Source organism: Podarcis erhardii, assembly GCF_964252035.2.
Source record: "Podarcis erhardii genome assembly, chromosome: 14".
Taxonomy (NCBI): Eukaryota; Metazoa; Chordata; class Lepidosauria; order Squamata; family Lacertidae; genus Podarcis; species Podarcis erhardii.
This window is the reverse complement of record NC_138503.1, coordinates 30,290,109-30,305,382: the sequence shown is the minus strand read 5'-3', so window position 1 is coordinate 30,305,382 and position 15,274 is coordinate 30,290,109. Positions and strand designations below refer to the sequence as shown.

The 15,274-nt window shown below is 49.5% G+C and overlaps 1 protein-coding gene across 1 annotated transcript; it reads left to right on the top strand.

Annotated features, from left to right (window-relative positions):
- Nucleotides 1-12,973: 12,973 nt before the first annotated feature.
- On the top strand, nucleotides 12,974-13,933 carry LOC309329031 (ras-related protein Rap-2c-like). Its single transcript, XM_081839421.1, has one exon. The coding sequence runs from the start codon at nucleotides 13,240-13,242 to the stop codon at nucleotides 13,885-13,887; it is 648 nt and encodes a 215-aa protein (XP_081695547.1). The 5' UTR covers nucleotides 12,974-13,239; the 3' UTR covers nucleotides 13,888-13,933.
- The last annotated feature ends 1,341 nt before the right edge of the window (nucleotides 13,934-15,274 follow it).

The following is a 15,274-nucleotide window of genomic DNA, read 5'->3' as shown; positions in this document are numbered from 1 at the left end:
TTCTAAAAATACACACCTGCCTTCCTTTTCCAATGTGTCAATACCAGCAAGATAAAGGCTATAATAAAGTCCCTTTCAATTACTGTTGTTTGCAGATCTTGGGCCTTGGTGTTGTTGCAAAGGCAACCCGGCCTGTCATGAGGCACCAGGTGGATTGCTGGGCAGCAGAGCACACCGGAAGCCAGCAGGAGGGATGGGCAGCAGAGAGTGGAGCACATGGCAACTCTCTGAAGTATCCTTAAAAATAAGAGACCACCAATACTGCAGCATCTTGCAGGGGGGTGTACAACATGCCTGAGTTGCAAAGAGGCCCAGCTGATTTCTTGATCATGCAACACAAGAGCTGCATTTGGAGGCTGCTGGTGAAATAAGTTCCTCTCTACACCTCCCAAGCACCATCAGTGATATATTCTGCTTTTGGTCAACTCTCACAGCCACATATTGGGCAGTGCCTGTGAGTCAATAATAGTATTGGAGGCAGTATGTCTGAATACCAGTGACCGGGAAGCACAAGCAAGGAAAGAGCACTGCTGCGGCACTCGCTTGCAGGCTTCCCATTGGGACATCTGGTTGGCCATTGTGAGAACGGGATGTTGGACCTTTGGTTTGATCCAACAGGGTTTCACCATTGAGCTATGGCTCCATCACTAAAAGCTATGCAAGGACCTCCAGTGTCAGAGGCAGCATGGCCCTGAATACCAGTTGCTGTTGCACTCATGTCCTCCTTGTGGCTTCTTATTGGCTGTTGTGAGAGTAGGATGCAGGACTAGATGGCCGCCCTTTGGCCTGATCAGTAGCCAGACTCTTCTGATGTTCTTAAGATAACTCAACTGGCTCGTCCCTGTGCAATTACAGGACTTTAAAACGGGGGGGGGGGGGCTTATAATTTGCTTTTCAAAATTTTATACAGTCGTGCCTTCAAGAGAACAGAATCTGTTCTGGAAGTCCGTTCGACTTCCGAAAACGTTAAAAAACCAAGGCATGGCCTCTGATTGGCTGCAGGAGCTTCAGTTGCAAGGCGTTCAACATCCAGGTTTTGAAAGCACTTTGAGCAACCCAGTCCCACCTCCAGCAATGTCTCAGCATTTCCTCTTTCCCTGGAAGGATGTTGCCTTCTATCACCACCACCCTGTCTCTCTCTCCCTTAACTTTCTATTGGGGTTTATAAATATCTCTCTCACCCAAACACTCGTATTTGCATATTGGTTGTTTGAAGAATGGATCAGGCCTTTCTTGGGAAGTCTAATGGGTTTCCAAGGATGTTGGCTTGGATATGTGACATGCGCAATTCAACACACCCAGCTCTGCTGCGAATTGAACAAACGGCAACAAATTTGAAGCAAGCCTCCATAGCTGGTCTGGCTAGCATTTCCCCCAGGGAGCTAGGTGGAACACTGATGGACACTGGCCCTGGGACCAACTCCAGCCAGTGAGATCTCTGTTTACACAAGGGTGCATGCCTTCCATAGACAGCCTTCCTTTAAAGCTCTGCAAGCCATCCCTTCAATACAGACACAGCCAGGTGCAAGCACCAAATGAGGCGTCATCAGCTTGAATGAGGCTCAGCAGAAATTTAGTCTGGTTTGTTAAAGGATTTATCCCCAGGTAAAAGGCACCCTTGGGGCAAGCCAAGCATAGAATCTTAGAGTTGGAAGGAACCCAAGGGTCATCTAGTTCAACTCCCTGCAGTGCGGGAATCTCAGCTAAAGCATCCATGACAGATGGCCGCCCAACCTCTGCTTAAAAACCTCCAAGGAAGGAGAGTCCACAACCTCCGGAGGGAGACTGTTCCACTATCGAACAGCTCTTCCTGTCAGGAAGTTCTTCCTGATGTTTAGTCAGAATCTCCTTTCTTGTAACTTGAAGCCATTGGCTTGGATCCTAGCCTACAGAGCAGGAGAAAACAAGCATGTTCCCTCTTCCATGTGACAGCCCTTAAGATATTTGAAGATGGCTATCATATCTCCTCTCAGTCTCCTCTTTTCCAGGCTAAACATACCCAGCTCCTTCAAGCGCTCCTCGTAAGGCTTAGTTTCCAGACCTTTGATCATCTTGGTTGCCCTCCACTGCTCATGTTCTAGCCTGTCAACATCCTTCTTAAATTGTGGAGCCCAGAATTGGATACAGTATTCCAGATGCGGTCAGAGCAAAGCAGAATAGAGTGGTACTATTACTTCCCTTGATCTGGACACTATACTTTTGTTGATGCAGCCTAGAATAGCCTTTTTTATTTTGCTGCTGCATCACAGATCCTGGCTTGTCTTTCCCCTTCTTTCAGCCTAGGTGGGGAAATCTGCAAAGGGTTTTGGTTGCTTTGTTGTTGTTGTTTTACTACCATCATTTTCATTTTAAATACTGTAGATAGACCTCTAGTCAAACAAAAAGGGGGGGTTGCCACAATATATACCAACAAATGAAGCATAATGCAATCGCAAGAACAAACATTTCAAAACAGTACCCAGCTCAACATGACTGCTACTAAAAGCCAAAATACAGCCACACATGGATCACAAAACACAAGAGGTAAAAGCTAAGTCTTTAAGGCCTACTTAACAGTGTCAAAAGTTCCATAGTGGTGGAGCCACCGTCAAGAAGGACCTGCTCTGTGTTCCTTCTAACCTGATGGTCTGTGAAGGAAGAAGCCTAAGCAGGAGCTCTGAAGTGGATCTTTCGGCAGGGGCAGGTTGATAAGGGTGCAGGCTGCCATTTAAGAATCATGGCCACAAACTGTTTGAGGCTTTAAAGGTAATTGCCAGCACTTTAAATTGGGTCCGGAAATGAACCGGATGTCAGCAGGGAGGCTATTCCACCAAAGTGGGTGTTGCAATGCTCTGCAAACCTCCAGAGTGCCTGACCCACCAGAAAGGCTTCATCTGATCATCTTGGTGTCCTAGTGAGTCTATATAGGAGAAGGCAGCCTTTCAGATAACCTGGGCCTAAGATGTTTAGGGGCTTTGTTTACCAACAGCAAAAGCTTACATTTGCCCTGATATTATATCAGAAGCGGTGATACATGCTGGACTCGATGTACTGTGAACAAAGTCCCATTCTTTTGCAAATATTCTTGAGTCGCTGAAGCAACATTGAGGGGTGTTGCCACTCACAATCTCTTTTGGCATACTATGCTTTCAAAATATAATTTGTATTGTTTGGTTACTGATTTACTTGCAATGCCCTCAAGCAAATATACTTCCATGTGTTCTGAATAGTAATCCCCACAATTACTTTCCTTACAATTCCAGTCAATTCAAATAAAATCTCAGCACAAGTGTTTTGGGAACTTTGCGAGGCCATGGTGCCCCATGAAGCTGGGCTGGTTCCCTTTCTTGTCGTCTTAACTATTTTTAAGGACTTTTATTATTCTAACAGGTCTTTGCCTCCCTGAGCAGATGTGTTGCTTCTGAAGGGATCATTTTATCTGTGCTGCCTGCCTGCCTCCTATTGCATTTTGCTGTATCTGACTAAATATTATAGTGATACTGCACTTTGTGTTTATCTAATTCTGATCTCACTTGCTGGTAAGGCAAACAGAGTGATGTATTAGAAAGCGTATCTATAAACAAATGAATAAGTACTCTACAACATAACGTTGGCCAAAAAAAATCAATCAAATAATCGTTTTTCCCCATGTGTTGGCTCAGAGCTATCAAACAATGGACATTACTCATCAAGCTCTGAAACTATTGGAATAACTAGTCATGTATAAGTTTCGAATTAGTCACACAAGTGCTGAGATAGTAACATTTATTAATCTCATTAGTCATGGCCACCATTCTTCAAGATGGCATCCAAACAACCAAGATTAGAAAAAAGTGACCCAATTCATATCCTACACACCTCAGGAATGATTTCTGTTATTTAACAAAGTTCCCTAAAATAATGCACATGTGTGTTAGATCTGTCTTAATCTTAGGGTTGTGGGTTCGAGTCCCACGTTGGGTGAAATATTCTTACATAGCAGGGGGTTAGACTAGATGACCTGCATGGTCTCTTCCAACTCTACAATTCTATGATTCTGTGACTGACAGGCAGGCACCTCCCATGTCCTGAGTTCAAAGCCGGTGGTGCAGGAGATGGATGCCTGGGGGACTTGTAGAGGGGCTATTTTCCATAGTGCCAACATGTCCCTTCGCTTGTTGGGTGTGCAGAACTCCTGGCAAATGGTCAGAAGAAGCTGGGACATTGCCCCAACCCAATGAGGTTAGGGATACCTGCTTGTTACAGCAGAAAGAAGCACACAAGACCTGCCCAGAGAGAGGGAAGGCACAGGGTTCCTGCGATAAGCAAAGAGGGCATTGGAGGAAGGAACTTGAGGGTGCTCCCTCCTTCTCATCTATTTAATAAGGGAGTAAAGGCAGAGATCAGTCATGAAATGTTAGCATGACCCGAGGAAGTTCTAGAACCCATATTAGGAGGTGCTTTGCTTAGTTCCTCCAAGCTATACCGGGACTTCCTTGGAGACTCTTTTCCAGGCTGAGTCACGGATGAGCGAAGGCTTTAATGCAGAGCGCCAAACTGGACAGGAAATCAACAGAGTTGTTTTTGTCTACCCCCTGCTCTCTGGGAGAGATAAGGCATTGCCAAAGGGCATAAACAGTTGGCAGGGAGAGCGCGTCCTACTCCTTACCAACTGTACCTACCTGTTTTCTTACAGTGTGTACCAGCTGGTGGGCAGCGCTGAATTTATTTCTTTATCTCTAAATAAGGAAGCCTCAGTACCACCTGAAATCCATCTGGCTGCCAGAATGCTTACTTCCCTACTGACCAAATAACTTATTTGTTGATAAATGCTTCACTGGACAATTCTGAAAGATGGTAACACTCAGAATGGAATTTTTGTGGGCCTGTCTGAATAGTCATGTATAACTTTGCTTTTAATTGCATGTATCTCTGCCATGTGACATTTGGGTGAAAGTAAAACTAGAAATATGGTAGGAAAATAAGTAAATACACAATAACGGTGGTTTCTCAATCTCTTAAGCCTTGGCGAATCCTTTTTGCATTGAATACCTTCTGAAGGACACCTGTGTGAGGACCACAGCGCATCTGCAGGGTAAAGATCTGGCATAGTGAGCTGGCAGCCTGTAGACCAAGCCTGACCTGGCAACACAGCGGTCCCTTTTCTCTGGACTGTGACCTCTCCTCCTGGGTCTGCATCTCCTGTTTGTGTGATATGGGATGGAGATGCCCAGAGTGCCCTTGACTATAAATCTTCTTGCCAACATTCTGGCAGCTACACTTATCTTCCCAATGCTGTAATTTTCCAAATACTTACAAAAGATGCAATTGGGGGTAACCTGAGATATGAAGCAGAAAAGACAGGTGCCACCCCCTTCCCCAACCTGGCTGCCTTCCAGATGTTTTGGACTACAACTCCCATTGCAAGCAAGCACAACTTGTGGCATTGCACAGCATCGCCATGGATCACAAGGCATAAAAACAGAATAGCCTGCTGGATCATAGAATCATAGAGTTGGAAGAGACCACAAGGGCCATCGAGTCCAACCCCCTGCCAAGCAGGAAACACCATCAGAGCACTCCTGACATATGGTTGTCAAGCCTCTGCTTAAAGACCTCCAAAGAAGGAGACTCCACCACACTCCTTGCCAGCAAATTCCACTGTCGAACAGCTCTTACTGTCAGGAAGTTCTTCCTAATGTTTAGGTGGAATCTTCTTTCTTGTAGTTTGGAACCATTGCTCCGTGTCCGCTTCTCTGGAGCAGCAGAAAACAACCTTTCTCCCTCCTCTATGTGACATCATGTGACATCATATATTTGAACATGGCTATCATATCACCCCTTAACCTCCTCTTCTCCAGGCTAAACATGCCCAGCTCCCTTAGCCATTCCTCATAAGGCATCATAAATGGTCAAAGGTTTCCAGGCCTTTGACCATTTTGGTTGCCCTCCTCTGGACACGTTCCAGTTTGTCAGTGTCCTTCTTGAACTGTGGTGCCCAGAACTGGACACAGTACTCCAGGTGAGGTCTGACCAGAGCAGAATACAGTGGCACTATTACTTCCCTTGATCTAGATGCTATACTCCTATTGATGCAGCCCAGAATTGCATTGGCTTTTTTAGCTGCTGCGTCACACTGTTGGCTCATGTCAAGTTTGTGGTCAACCAAGACTCCTAGATCCTTTTCACATGTACTGCTCTCAAGCCAGGTGTCACCCATCTTGTATTTGTGCCTCTCATTTTTTTTGCCCAAGTGCAATACTTTACATTTCTCCCTGTTAAAATTCATCTTGTTTGTCTTGGCCCAGTTCTCTAATCTGTCAGGCCAAAGGAGACCCAGCATCCTATTCTCACAGTAGTCAAAGGGATGCCTCAATGGGAAGCCTGCAAGCAGGATTTGAGGACAAGATCACTCTCCTGTCCCTTGGTTTCCAGCAGCTGGCATGCCTGCTAAGGCCTTATCCTAAGAGTCCAGCATCCTGAGAGCCCAACATGAGACAGCCTTAAAAGGTAAAGGGACCCCTGACCATTAGGTCCAGTCGTGGCCGACTTTGGGGTTGCGGCGCTCATCTCGCTTTACTGGCCGAGGGAGCCGGGGTACAGCTTCCGGGTCATGTGGCCAGCATGACTAAGCCGCTTCTGGCGAACCAGAGCAGCGCACGGAAACGCCGTTTACCTTCCCACCAGTGATACCAATTTATCTACTTGCACTTGATGTGCTTTTGAACTGCTAGGTTGGCAGGAGCAGGGACCGAGCAATGGGAGCTCACCCCATTGCGGGGATTCAAACCGTCGACCTTCTGATCGGCAAGTCCTAGACAGCCTTAACTCTGCTCTTCAACCAGCAGGGTTAATTTTTAAATCACAAAATGGGCTGTGGCCCAGATGCATCCGAAAACAGTCTCCTGTCCTCTGAGCTGCACACTTCAGGAGAAGCTCAACCAGGATGTGGGGTGGGGGTGGGCAGCTGAAGTTCAAGGGAAGCTTGTCTCCTCAAAGGACCCCTTGGGCCTAAATCTCCAGCTGGGAAGGCAGGGAGCAGGCCAATGAACAAGTAAACATCACCCACAGGGAAAGGCCGAGCCTGCTGCCTCTCCTCCCTCTGTTTCCACTTGCGTTGGCAAAGCTGTTTATCTCAGCAGTTCTTTTGTGATCTGCTTGGATCACCAGGGCGCCCTGCTGAGTGCCAGTGGTGGTACTGATTCTGGGACTTAACAACCACCTGCCCTCCCTGTTCTTCATCTTGGCATTTGCCTCTTCCCCTAGACCTGTGCCAAAGGGATTGAGAAGGCAAATATTTGTCCAGGAGAGTGCTGGCAGGTTTCCTGTCCAGCAAGATCCCAGCTGTTGAGAAGAACGGCGGCCGCTGTCAACAGCAATAACGCACCTGGCTTGCTCTGAAGAGAGGGCTTCTCACCAGGGCCCAACACAGCACTGGGGCAGAGAGGAAGGGTCCTGCCCATGTCCTGTGGCGTCTTCAGAGGAGAAGGCAGGGATCCGGTGCACAAACAGCTTGTGGAAATAACAAAATGAGCATCTGTAACTATCTGCATGCCTAGCCAGCCAACTAAAAATGTTTTTAAAAGTAAGAAGGCAAAAAGGGCTCTGATGCTGACATGGGGCCTGTTTGCTGCTTTGGGTCATCATTGGGAACCCTGGACTCTGGCCCTGAGGTCCAGTTCTAGTTGCACCCCAAGGATGTGAAGAGGCAAGGGGGGGGGGAGATGCTGGTCTGAGATGAACTGAAAAGACTGACCCAACATTAGTCAAATTTGCATCCAACTCACTTGTTGTAAACAGTACTTCTCAGCATAATTTCATACAGGTGACAAGGTGGGGAGGGGGGAACAGGGTGAAAACAGGTGGCCTAGAGAGAGAAAAGTGGGGTTCCCTGCCCACAGTAGCTCTGGCCCTGCCCATGGCTGGATTCAACCCTGCCCATTGCCACTACATGACCCCCAACAGTTCCCTGAGGGGATGTAGCTCTCAGCAGCAAACAAAAGTCCCCTTCCATTAGGATAAATCAACATGGCTTGTGGTCTACTGCAGGCTAGGGTTCCCTAGGTGTTTGGGGTTTGTATCCAAGACCATAGGATGCTAGAGCAGGTGAGAGTTTGTCCAAAACATATGGAGGGGGCTGGTTGGCAAATGTGAACACTTCTGGTCATCTCATTATTGTGGAGATGGAAACGGTTCAGAAAAAGGCAAGCAAAAGGATTGAGAGGGTGGAGCAACTCCCCTATGAAGAAAGGTTGCCACCTATGGGACTTTTTAGGTTAGAGAAAAGGGGGATTAAAAAGTGACATAATCAAAGTTTATAAAATTATGCCGGGTATGGAGGAAGTGGCTAAAGAAAAGCTACTATTCTCCTCTCATAACATTTAGATCTCAGTGGGGAAACCCAAGGAAGCTGAATGCTGGAAGATTCAGAGAAGATAAAAGAAAGTCCTTCTTCACACAGTGCAGAGTTAAACCACAGAACCATGGATTGTTGAATATTGCGTTATTCGATATAAGTTGTTTATTTTAAAGTTACTGTGACTTTTTTGTATCAGATCAGATTGTTATTGGGTGTGTGATCTTTGCTGTCTATTTTCTTCAGCTTGTAAACCGCCTAGTGTCCAGTAATAGAGAAAGGCGGAATACAAATTAAAAGTGAGATGCAATTAAACATGCTCCCATAGGAGGCAGTGATGGCCACATGGCTTCAAAGGGGAGCAATACAAATTTGTGAAGAGGGCAATCAATGGCGACTAGACACAATGGCTATGATGACCCTCCATGGGTCATAGGAATGGACAGCGTTCTTGGGCTCAAATCCTGCTTGTGGGTTTTCCTCAAGGGGCATCTGCTTGACCCCTGTGAGAAGAGGATGCTGGACTAGATGAGCCATGATCCAGCAGATGCTCATCTTACGTTCTTAATGCTGGTACAGTATAAGAAAACCCTGCCCCATGTTTGTGATTCCTACCAGGACAAGAGACTTTGCCACCCAAGTGACAGTGGCGCCTCTGGTTGGTCCCAGCTATCAAGCCAGACTTTGGCACTCGCAGCGAAGGGGACAGAGCCACACAGCTGCCAGGCGTGGACCACATCTGGGGGTGGTGGGTGGGGTGGGCGTTACAGAACCTTTGCTCCCTTCAGAAGTAGGGAAGAGGTCGTGGACTGAAGCCCAGGCAAGGAGCTCCCCCTCAGCATGAGATGTGTACACAAGGCCAGACAGGAAAATATCAAGCCGCCTCCCACTTGGCAAATAAATTTGTGTGTGGACAACGCACTTCGTCTCCTGAGGGCTCAGTGAAAGAAACATCCTTTTGTAAACCAAAACAATGCATTATCTATCAACAGGAAACAAATAAACCAAGCACAGGTATCTCTGGCCAAAGTACAGGTATTCTGTTCTGCAACGTTCCCATGGGATGCCTCAGTGAAGGAGGAGGACTCTCTGGGTTTTAAACAGAGGTTGGATTCAGGTTTTTGCAGGGGGTTGGACTTGGGGTCATTCCCAGCTCTACAATTCTACAATCCTACGGGGGGGCCACCAGTGGGCCACAGACCCCAGTTATGGAACCTCTGGAATAGCTAAGACACAGCCTCTTCTCCTGTACCTCCACCCTCCCAGCCAATTTGAGGTGGGAAATCACAACCAACTAGCAATAATGCATAACAAATAGTTTAAAATATTATTGAGTGTCCTGGCTCTGCACAGCTCCACAACATCCTCTGCAGCCAAATCCTCAGAAAGGTTTTCTGATGTGTCCATGCTGGGTATGAAAAGGGTCCAATGACGTTGCATTTGTAGCTCAAAGTTTCCCTCCTTCTTCTGGAGTGGCGTTCTATATAAAAGACTTGTTGCTGACCTATATTGCAAAAAGAATCAAAATACTATAAAAGGCAATAAAATACTATAAAAGGCAATAAAATACTATAAAAGGCAATAAAAACAATTAAAAAGCAGCTGTAAAGACATCATAAAAATAAACAAGCATAGCAACAGAGGGATGCACATCATGTAGGTCAGGGTCAAGTCATTTCCAGAAACAAAACACCTGTTTATTGCACAATTAAATGGTGGGGAAGTGGGTCAGTTCCTTCTCCCCAGCCAACTCCTCTGCCTTCACGTGCATTATCCTCAGAAAATTTGGTAACCCAAGGAAGAACTCCCAGAAGCAATAGGTGCAGGTGGAATTGCAGGAGGAGGTGGGGAAGACTAGGAAATCTGAATCCCCAAGGCAGTCATGTGACACCTGCCAATCATTCCAACCTCCTGCAACCACCAGGTTTCCTTTTCCAGCTATCAGCTGCTGGCAGATTGGCTGTGATTCCAGCGTTGCAGGGGTTTGGACTAGATAACCCTTTGAATCTCTTCCAACTTGACAGTTCTATAGTATTATGAGAGCCACTTCCCTGCCTGCTCCTTTTCCCTGTGCCCCCACCCCAACCCTGCAGAGTATATGCAAGCCTTCCGCATCCTAGGGCCAGGATGCTGTGAGCTGTCATCCAAAACAGCTGGAGGCCATCAGGCTGGCCCATGCTAAGGGCTTGGCATCTCCCTCTCTGTTTGACTTCCCAGGGCCTCTTCAAAGGCTCTGGCTTTCTAATCCCAAACCCAAACAGGGTGGGTCAGCCCAAGTGAATGACAGCTTTCCCAGCGAAAGTGATTCAGCCATATCAGAGCAACCATTGTTCTTCACAACAACAAGAGCAGGAATAGCCAGAGGAAGGGTTGCTCTGCTCCAGTGAAGAAGGTGGTCATGGCTGAGCAGGGTTCTGGCCTGTTTGAGCAGTAAGAGTTCATTGTACCCTAGAGGGCGGATGGCACCAGGTGCACACTGTAATGTTAAGGACCTTCCTTCTCTGTACTAAACAAAGAGATTTCAGGAAGAAGGGAAGCAGAATTTGCACCCTTTTCTTTTCCTAGCGACCTCTCTGCTGCTGTATAGCAATGAAGGCTTTGGTGGGTTGGCTCACACCGTCTATTTTTCCCTGGGCGGGACCCTTTTCCCACACGCCCAGGAGCCCTCAAACAGGACTACAAGGCTCCTGTTCAAGGCTGGATGGAAGCCTGAATAGGAACACACTTTTTAGAGAATGGGCTTTTACTGCAACTTTGCTGATGGCAGTGGTGGCTGGTCCATTGGGGCAAATGGAGCATGGCCCCACAACTTCAGCTTTGACTCCTCCAAGCTGTGCTGCCTTCTTACGACCAGTCCAGGAGGTAGCCCTGGCTGTCAACTACCTCCTCCTTAAGGATGGAGCCAGCGGTGGGGGGGAGTAGAATTAATTGGCTCTGTCTGTCACTGACACAACCTGTTGTTGGCTGCCCCACCAGCTCTGCCTAGTAGGCACCAGGCACCACTGGCTGCAGGTCCCCACTTCTTTTCATTATTGCCTGGAGGTGCACAATGAGTTGGACCTGACTGCAGACAACCTCCCATCCAAGTCTAACACCGGCCGCTGAATTGCATCATTTTGTTGGAAGGGGGCACAGATGAATGGTTCCAGAAACCATCAGAGTGGGGCAGCTTTTAAAAGGTTTTTTTGTGGGGAGGGGAAGCAAGGGAGGGGATGTGAAACACACTCTTCCTTTGCTAGAGGTAGTATGGCAGGGCAGGACAAAATGCACCATCCCTGTAGCTCTGGCAGGACTCTGAGGACAGCCTGACAAAGCATCACTTTTCAGTTAAGACGACTTTGCAGCTCCTGGCACTGGCATCTCTAAGCACCCCCTGTTCCTGTCCCAGTAAACCTGACCCAGTTTCTCATCCTAGGACTCTACAAATGTTTTTCTTCTGGGCACTCCAAGCCAAGGTTGTTGGTTGTTGGCAGAAGGGAAGTTTTCCATCTGCGGATAACTCCCTTCCCAGGGAATTAATTTTTCTGCCTTGAGAGGCAGAGATGCCACACATGCCCCAGGCTTTCTTGGCCACCGCAGTTAATAAATAAATACATTTCGAAAGCATTGCAGTGTAAGACCAAGTCTGTCTGTTTCCCTTTCCACTATAGGAGGAGAAAGTGTTGGCCAAAACTGGCCAAAGGCTCACTCCTTGCACTGAGGGTGGAGAGGGGAGATGCTGGTGGCGTCCAAGCTTAAGGTCACTCAGAGAGCACTATGGGCATAGCCAAGGGGCCCAGATCAAATAAATAAATAAATAAACTGAGGTTCTGCTCCCTCCAGCATGAAGCCTGCCCCCTAACATAAATCCTGGCTATGCCCATGGACCACACGCCGGGGGTCAAGTGCCTCCTCTACTCACACCAAATTAAACCACACTCACACCAGATCCTAGGAACTGTAGGTTGTTAAGGGTGCTGGGAATTGTAGCTTTGTAAGGGGTGGCGCTGTGGGTTAAACCACAGAGCCTAGGGCTTGCTGATCAGAAGGTCGGCAGTTCGAATTCCCGCGGCAGGGTGAGCTCCCATTGCTTGGTTCCTGCTCCTGCCAACTTAGCAGTTCGAAAGCACGTCAAAGTGCAAGTAGATAAATAGGTACCATTCCGGCGGGAAGGTAAATGGCATTTCCGTGTACTGCTCTGGTTCGCCAGAAGCAGCTTATTTATGCTGGCCACATGATCTGGAAGCTGTACGCTGGCTCCCTCGGCCAATAAAGCGAGATGAGCGCCACAACCCCAGAGTTGGCCACGACTGGACCTCATGGTCAGGGGTCCCTTTACCTTTACCTAAGGGGTAAGTTACAGGAGTTGGGGGTGCTTTAAATGTACCATGTGTGTGCAGCCTGTATGCAGCTTTGGGTATTATTAGTACTGTAATAAGTTCTTTGGTGTGTTCAAAGTGCTTTGCCTACGAAAGCAAGCTTCACAACACCTTTGTAAGGTGGGCCAGTGACACACCCCTGTTGCAGATACAGGGGGCTAATGCTGAGAGAATACCCATTATTTGTTGAGAACAGGATTTATATCTTGCTTAAATCATCCATCACCTCTAAGTGCTTGGAAGTGATTTGCTGTGTCAAAAACTGCACCAGTCTGCTGCCATCTGTAAAAAAAAGGGGGAAGGGGAAACCACGCAGCGAAGTCCTGTTGCCAACGCTGAGGAGCCCCTTAGCGCGTGCTCGGCTCCCTGAGCGCAGAGCCTTCCGGGGCGCGACCGCGAGGCAAACAATTGCCTGGGCTGGCGGGCGGCCAGCAGGCAGCCCCTCCCACCGCAGACCGGCCCGCCTGAGCCCCTCCTCCGGCTGTTCGATTGGCCGCGGGCTGCAGCCTCAGCAGATAAAGCGGCCGCCCCGTCGTAGCGGACCGACCAGAGATAAACAGCTCCACGATGTCGCTAAAACCAGAGGCCCGGGTGCGCTTGGTGTTCTTGGGCGCAGCGGGCGTGGGTAAGACGGCGCTGATCCGCCGCTTCCTGCACGACGCCTTCGAGGCCCGCCACCGTCGCACCGTGGAGGAACTGCACGTGCTGGAGTTGGACCTGGAGCCACCGGGCCCGGCGCTGCGCCTCCGCCTGGAGCTGCTGGACACGAGCGGCAGCTACAGCTTCCCGGCCATGCGCCGCCTCTGCATCCAACACGGCGACGTCTTCGCCCTCGTCTACTCGCCCCACGAGCCGGGCTCCTTCGAGGAGCTGCAGCGGCTGCGCGATGAGATCCTGGAAGCCAAACCCGGCGCCCCGGTCCGCCTCGTGGTGGTCGCCAACAAGTCTGACTTGGGCCCGGCCGCGGGCAACAGCGACCGCCTGGCCGCCGCCACAGTGCAGCGCGAGTGGGGCGCTCGCCACGTCGAGGCGTCAGCCAAGCAGGGCTGCAACGTGGTCGGGCTCTTCCAGGAGCTGCTGGGCCAAGTCGACGTGCTCAGCGGGCGCCTCAGTCCGGCCCTCCGGCGCCGCTCCATCCCCGACCCGCTGGCCAAGGAGCCGACGGCGTCCACGCGGCGACGCCCGAGCAAGAGCCCCAACTGCGCCATCTGCTAGCCGGAGCGTTGGAGGAAGCCCAGCGGCCGCTGCGGCGCCCCTTTCATCGTAGCGAATGTCGTCGAGCACGAGTGAAGCAGGAGGAAGAAACGGAGCGCGTTTGCCTCTCCGGAGTAGCGAGCCATGCAGAGACGCCTCTCCCCGGTGGGTTGAGGCTAGGGAATCGAGTCCCAAAAGAGACACACACGTCCAACCCGGCGGGACGACAGAAGCAAGTGCCCTTGTTTTGCATCTGGTGCCCCCGCGGCGGACTGCGCACTTGCCCCCACTTGCCCCTTGGGTCTCGGAGCGCAAGAGTTTCGGCTCGAGGGAAGGACACACCCCTTTGTGCCAAGCTTCCTGGCCCTCGAGGTGGCCCGTTCCAGGACATGGACTCTGCCGAGCCTGCTCTTGGCAACCGGGTGGGGGCGCTCTCTTCCAGAAGCCAGGCCTCGGACAGAGCCCAACAGGAGACTCCGGAGGCCGGACTTCTGCAGGAAACCTGGGTGCCTGGCACTCAGTTCCAGCTGGCTATTTCCAAGGCATTGTCCACTTGCCTGTTCTTGACTTGTGTAGGGTGGAAACAGTACTTACTGCTGTACCTTAACAGCATTCCTGGCTGGGATGCATTAGGATGGAGTTTGGGTTGGCGGGACAGAGTGCTTGCACCTGTGCTTGCTTATTTAAAGACCGTTCTGAACTTGAAGGAATGTGACTTGTTTTTAATACAGTATGTCATCCTGTTTTGGAGAATAAACTGTTACTCCCTTGTTTCATAGTGCTGTGGTGAAGCAAGTGGGTGGGCCATTAGAGTCGGGAACTGGGGGTGGGGGCCACAGAGAGGCCAGCTCAGGAACAGATCAGAAGGTCCCAGGTTCAGTCCTCAGTGTCTGAAACCCCAGAAAGCCAATGCTGCGAGTCAATGTAGACCAAGCACCCCCAAACTTGGCCCTCCAGCTGTTTTGGGACTACAACTCCCATCATCCCTAGCTAACAGGGCCAGTGGTCAGGGATGATGGGAACTGTAGTCCCAAAACAGCTGGAGGGCTGAGTTTTGGGGTGCCTGGTGTAGACAATACTGAGCTGAAAGGACCTTTGGAGGGCAGCAGGTTTGTGAAAATTGCTGTTAGGAGGTGTGGCATGAGACTGACCTTTATTCTAGGACATTCAGCCCGAATGGCATATTAAATCTGAAACATTAGCAGACCCTCCCCCCATAGGCCCACAGTTGCCAGTTTGTAGAGAAGAGGGATTGTCAATTGTAGCTCAAGGAGCAGGGGTCTCCTAACAATACCCAGTACCATTAACAAATCACAGCTCCCGGGATTCTTTGCTTTCTGTAAATGTATGCTGCCATTTGCCAGCCCAGTCACCTTCAAGGCAGGTGTGTCCTCGGGCAGCAACATGA

Excerpts from the sequence above, each read along its gene's own strand:
- LOC309329031 (XM_081839421.1), top strand. The coding sequence starts at position 13,240 with ATGTCGCTAAAACCAGAGGCCCGGGTGCGCTTGGTGTTCTTGGGCGCA.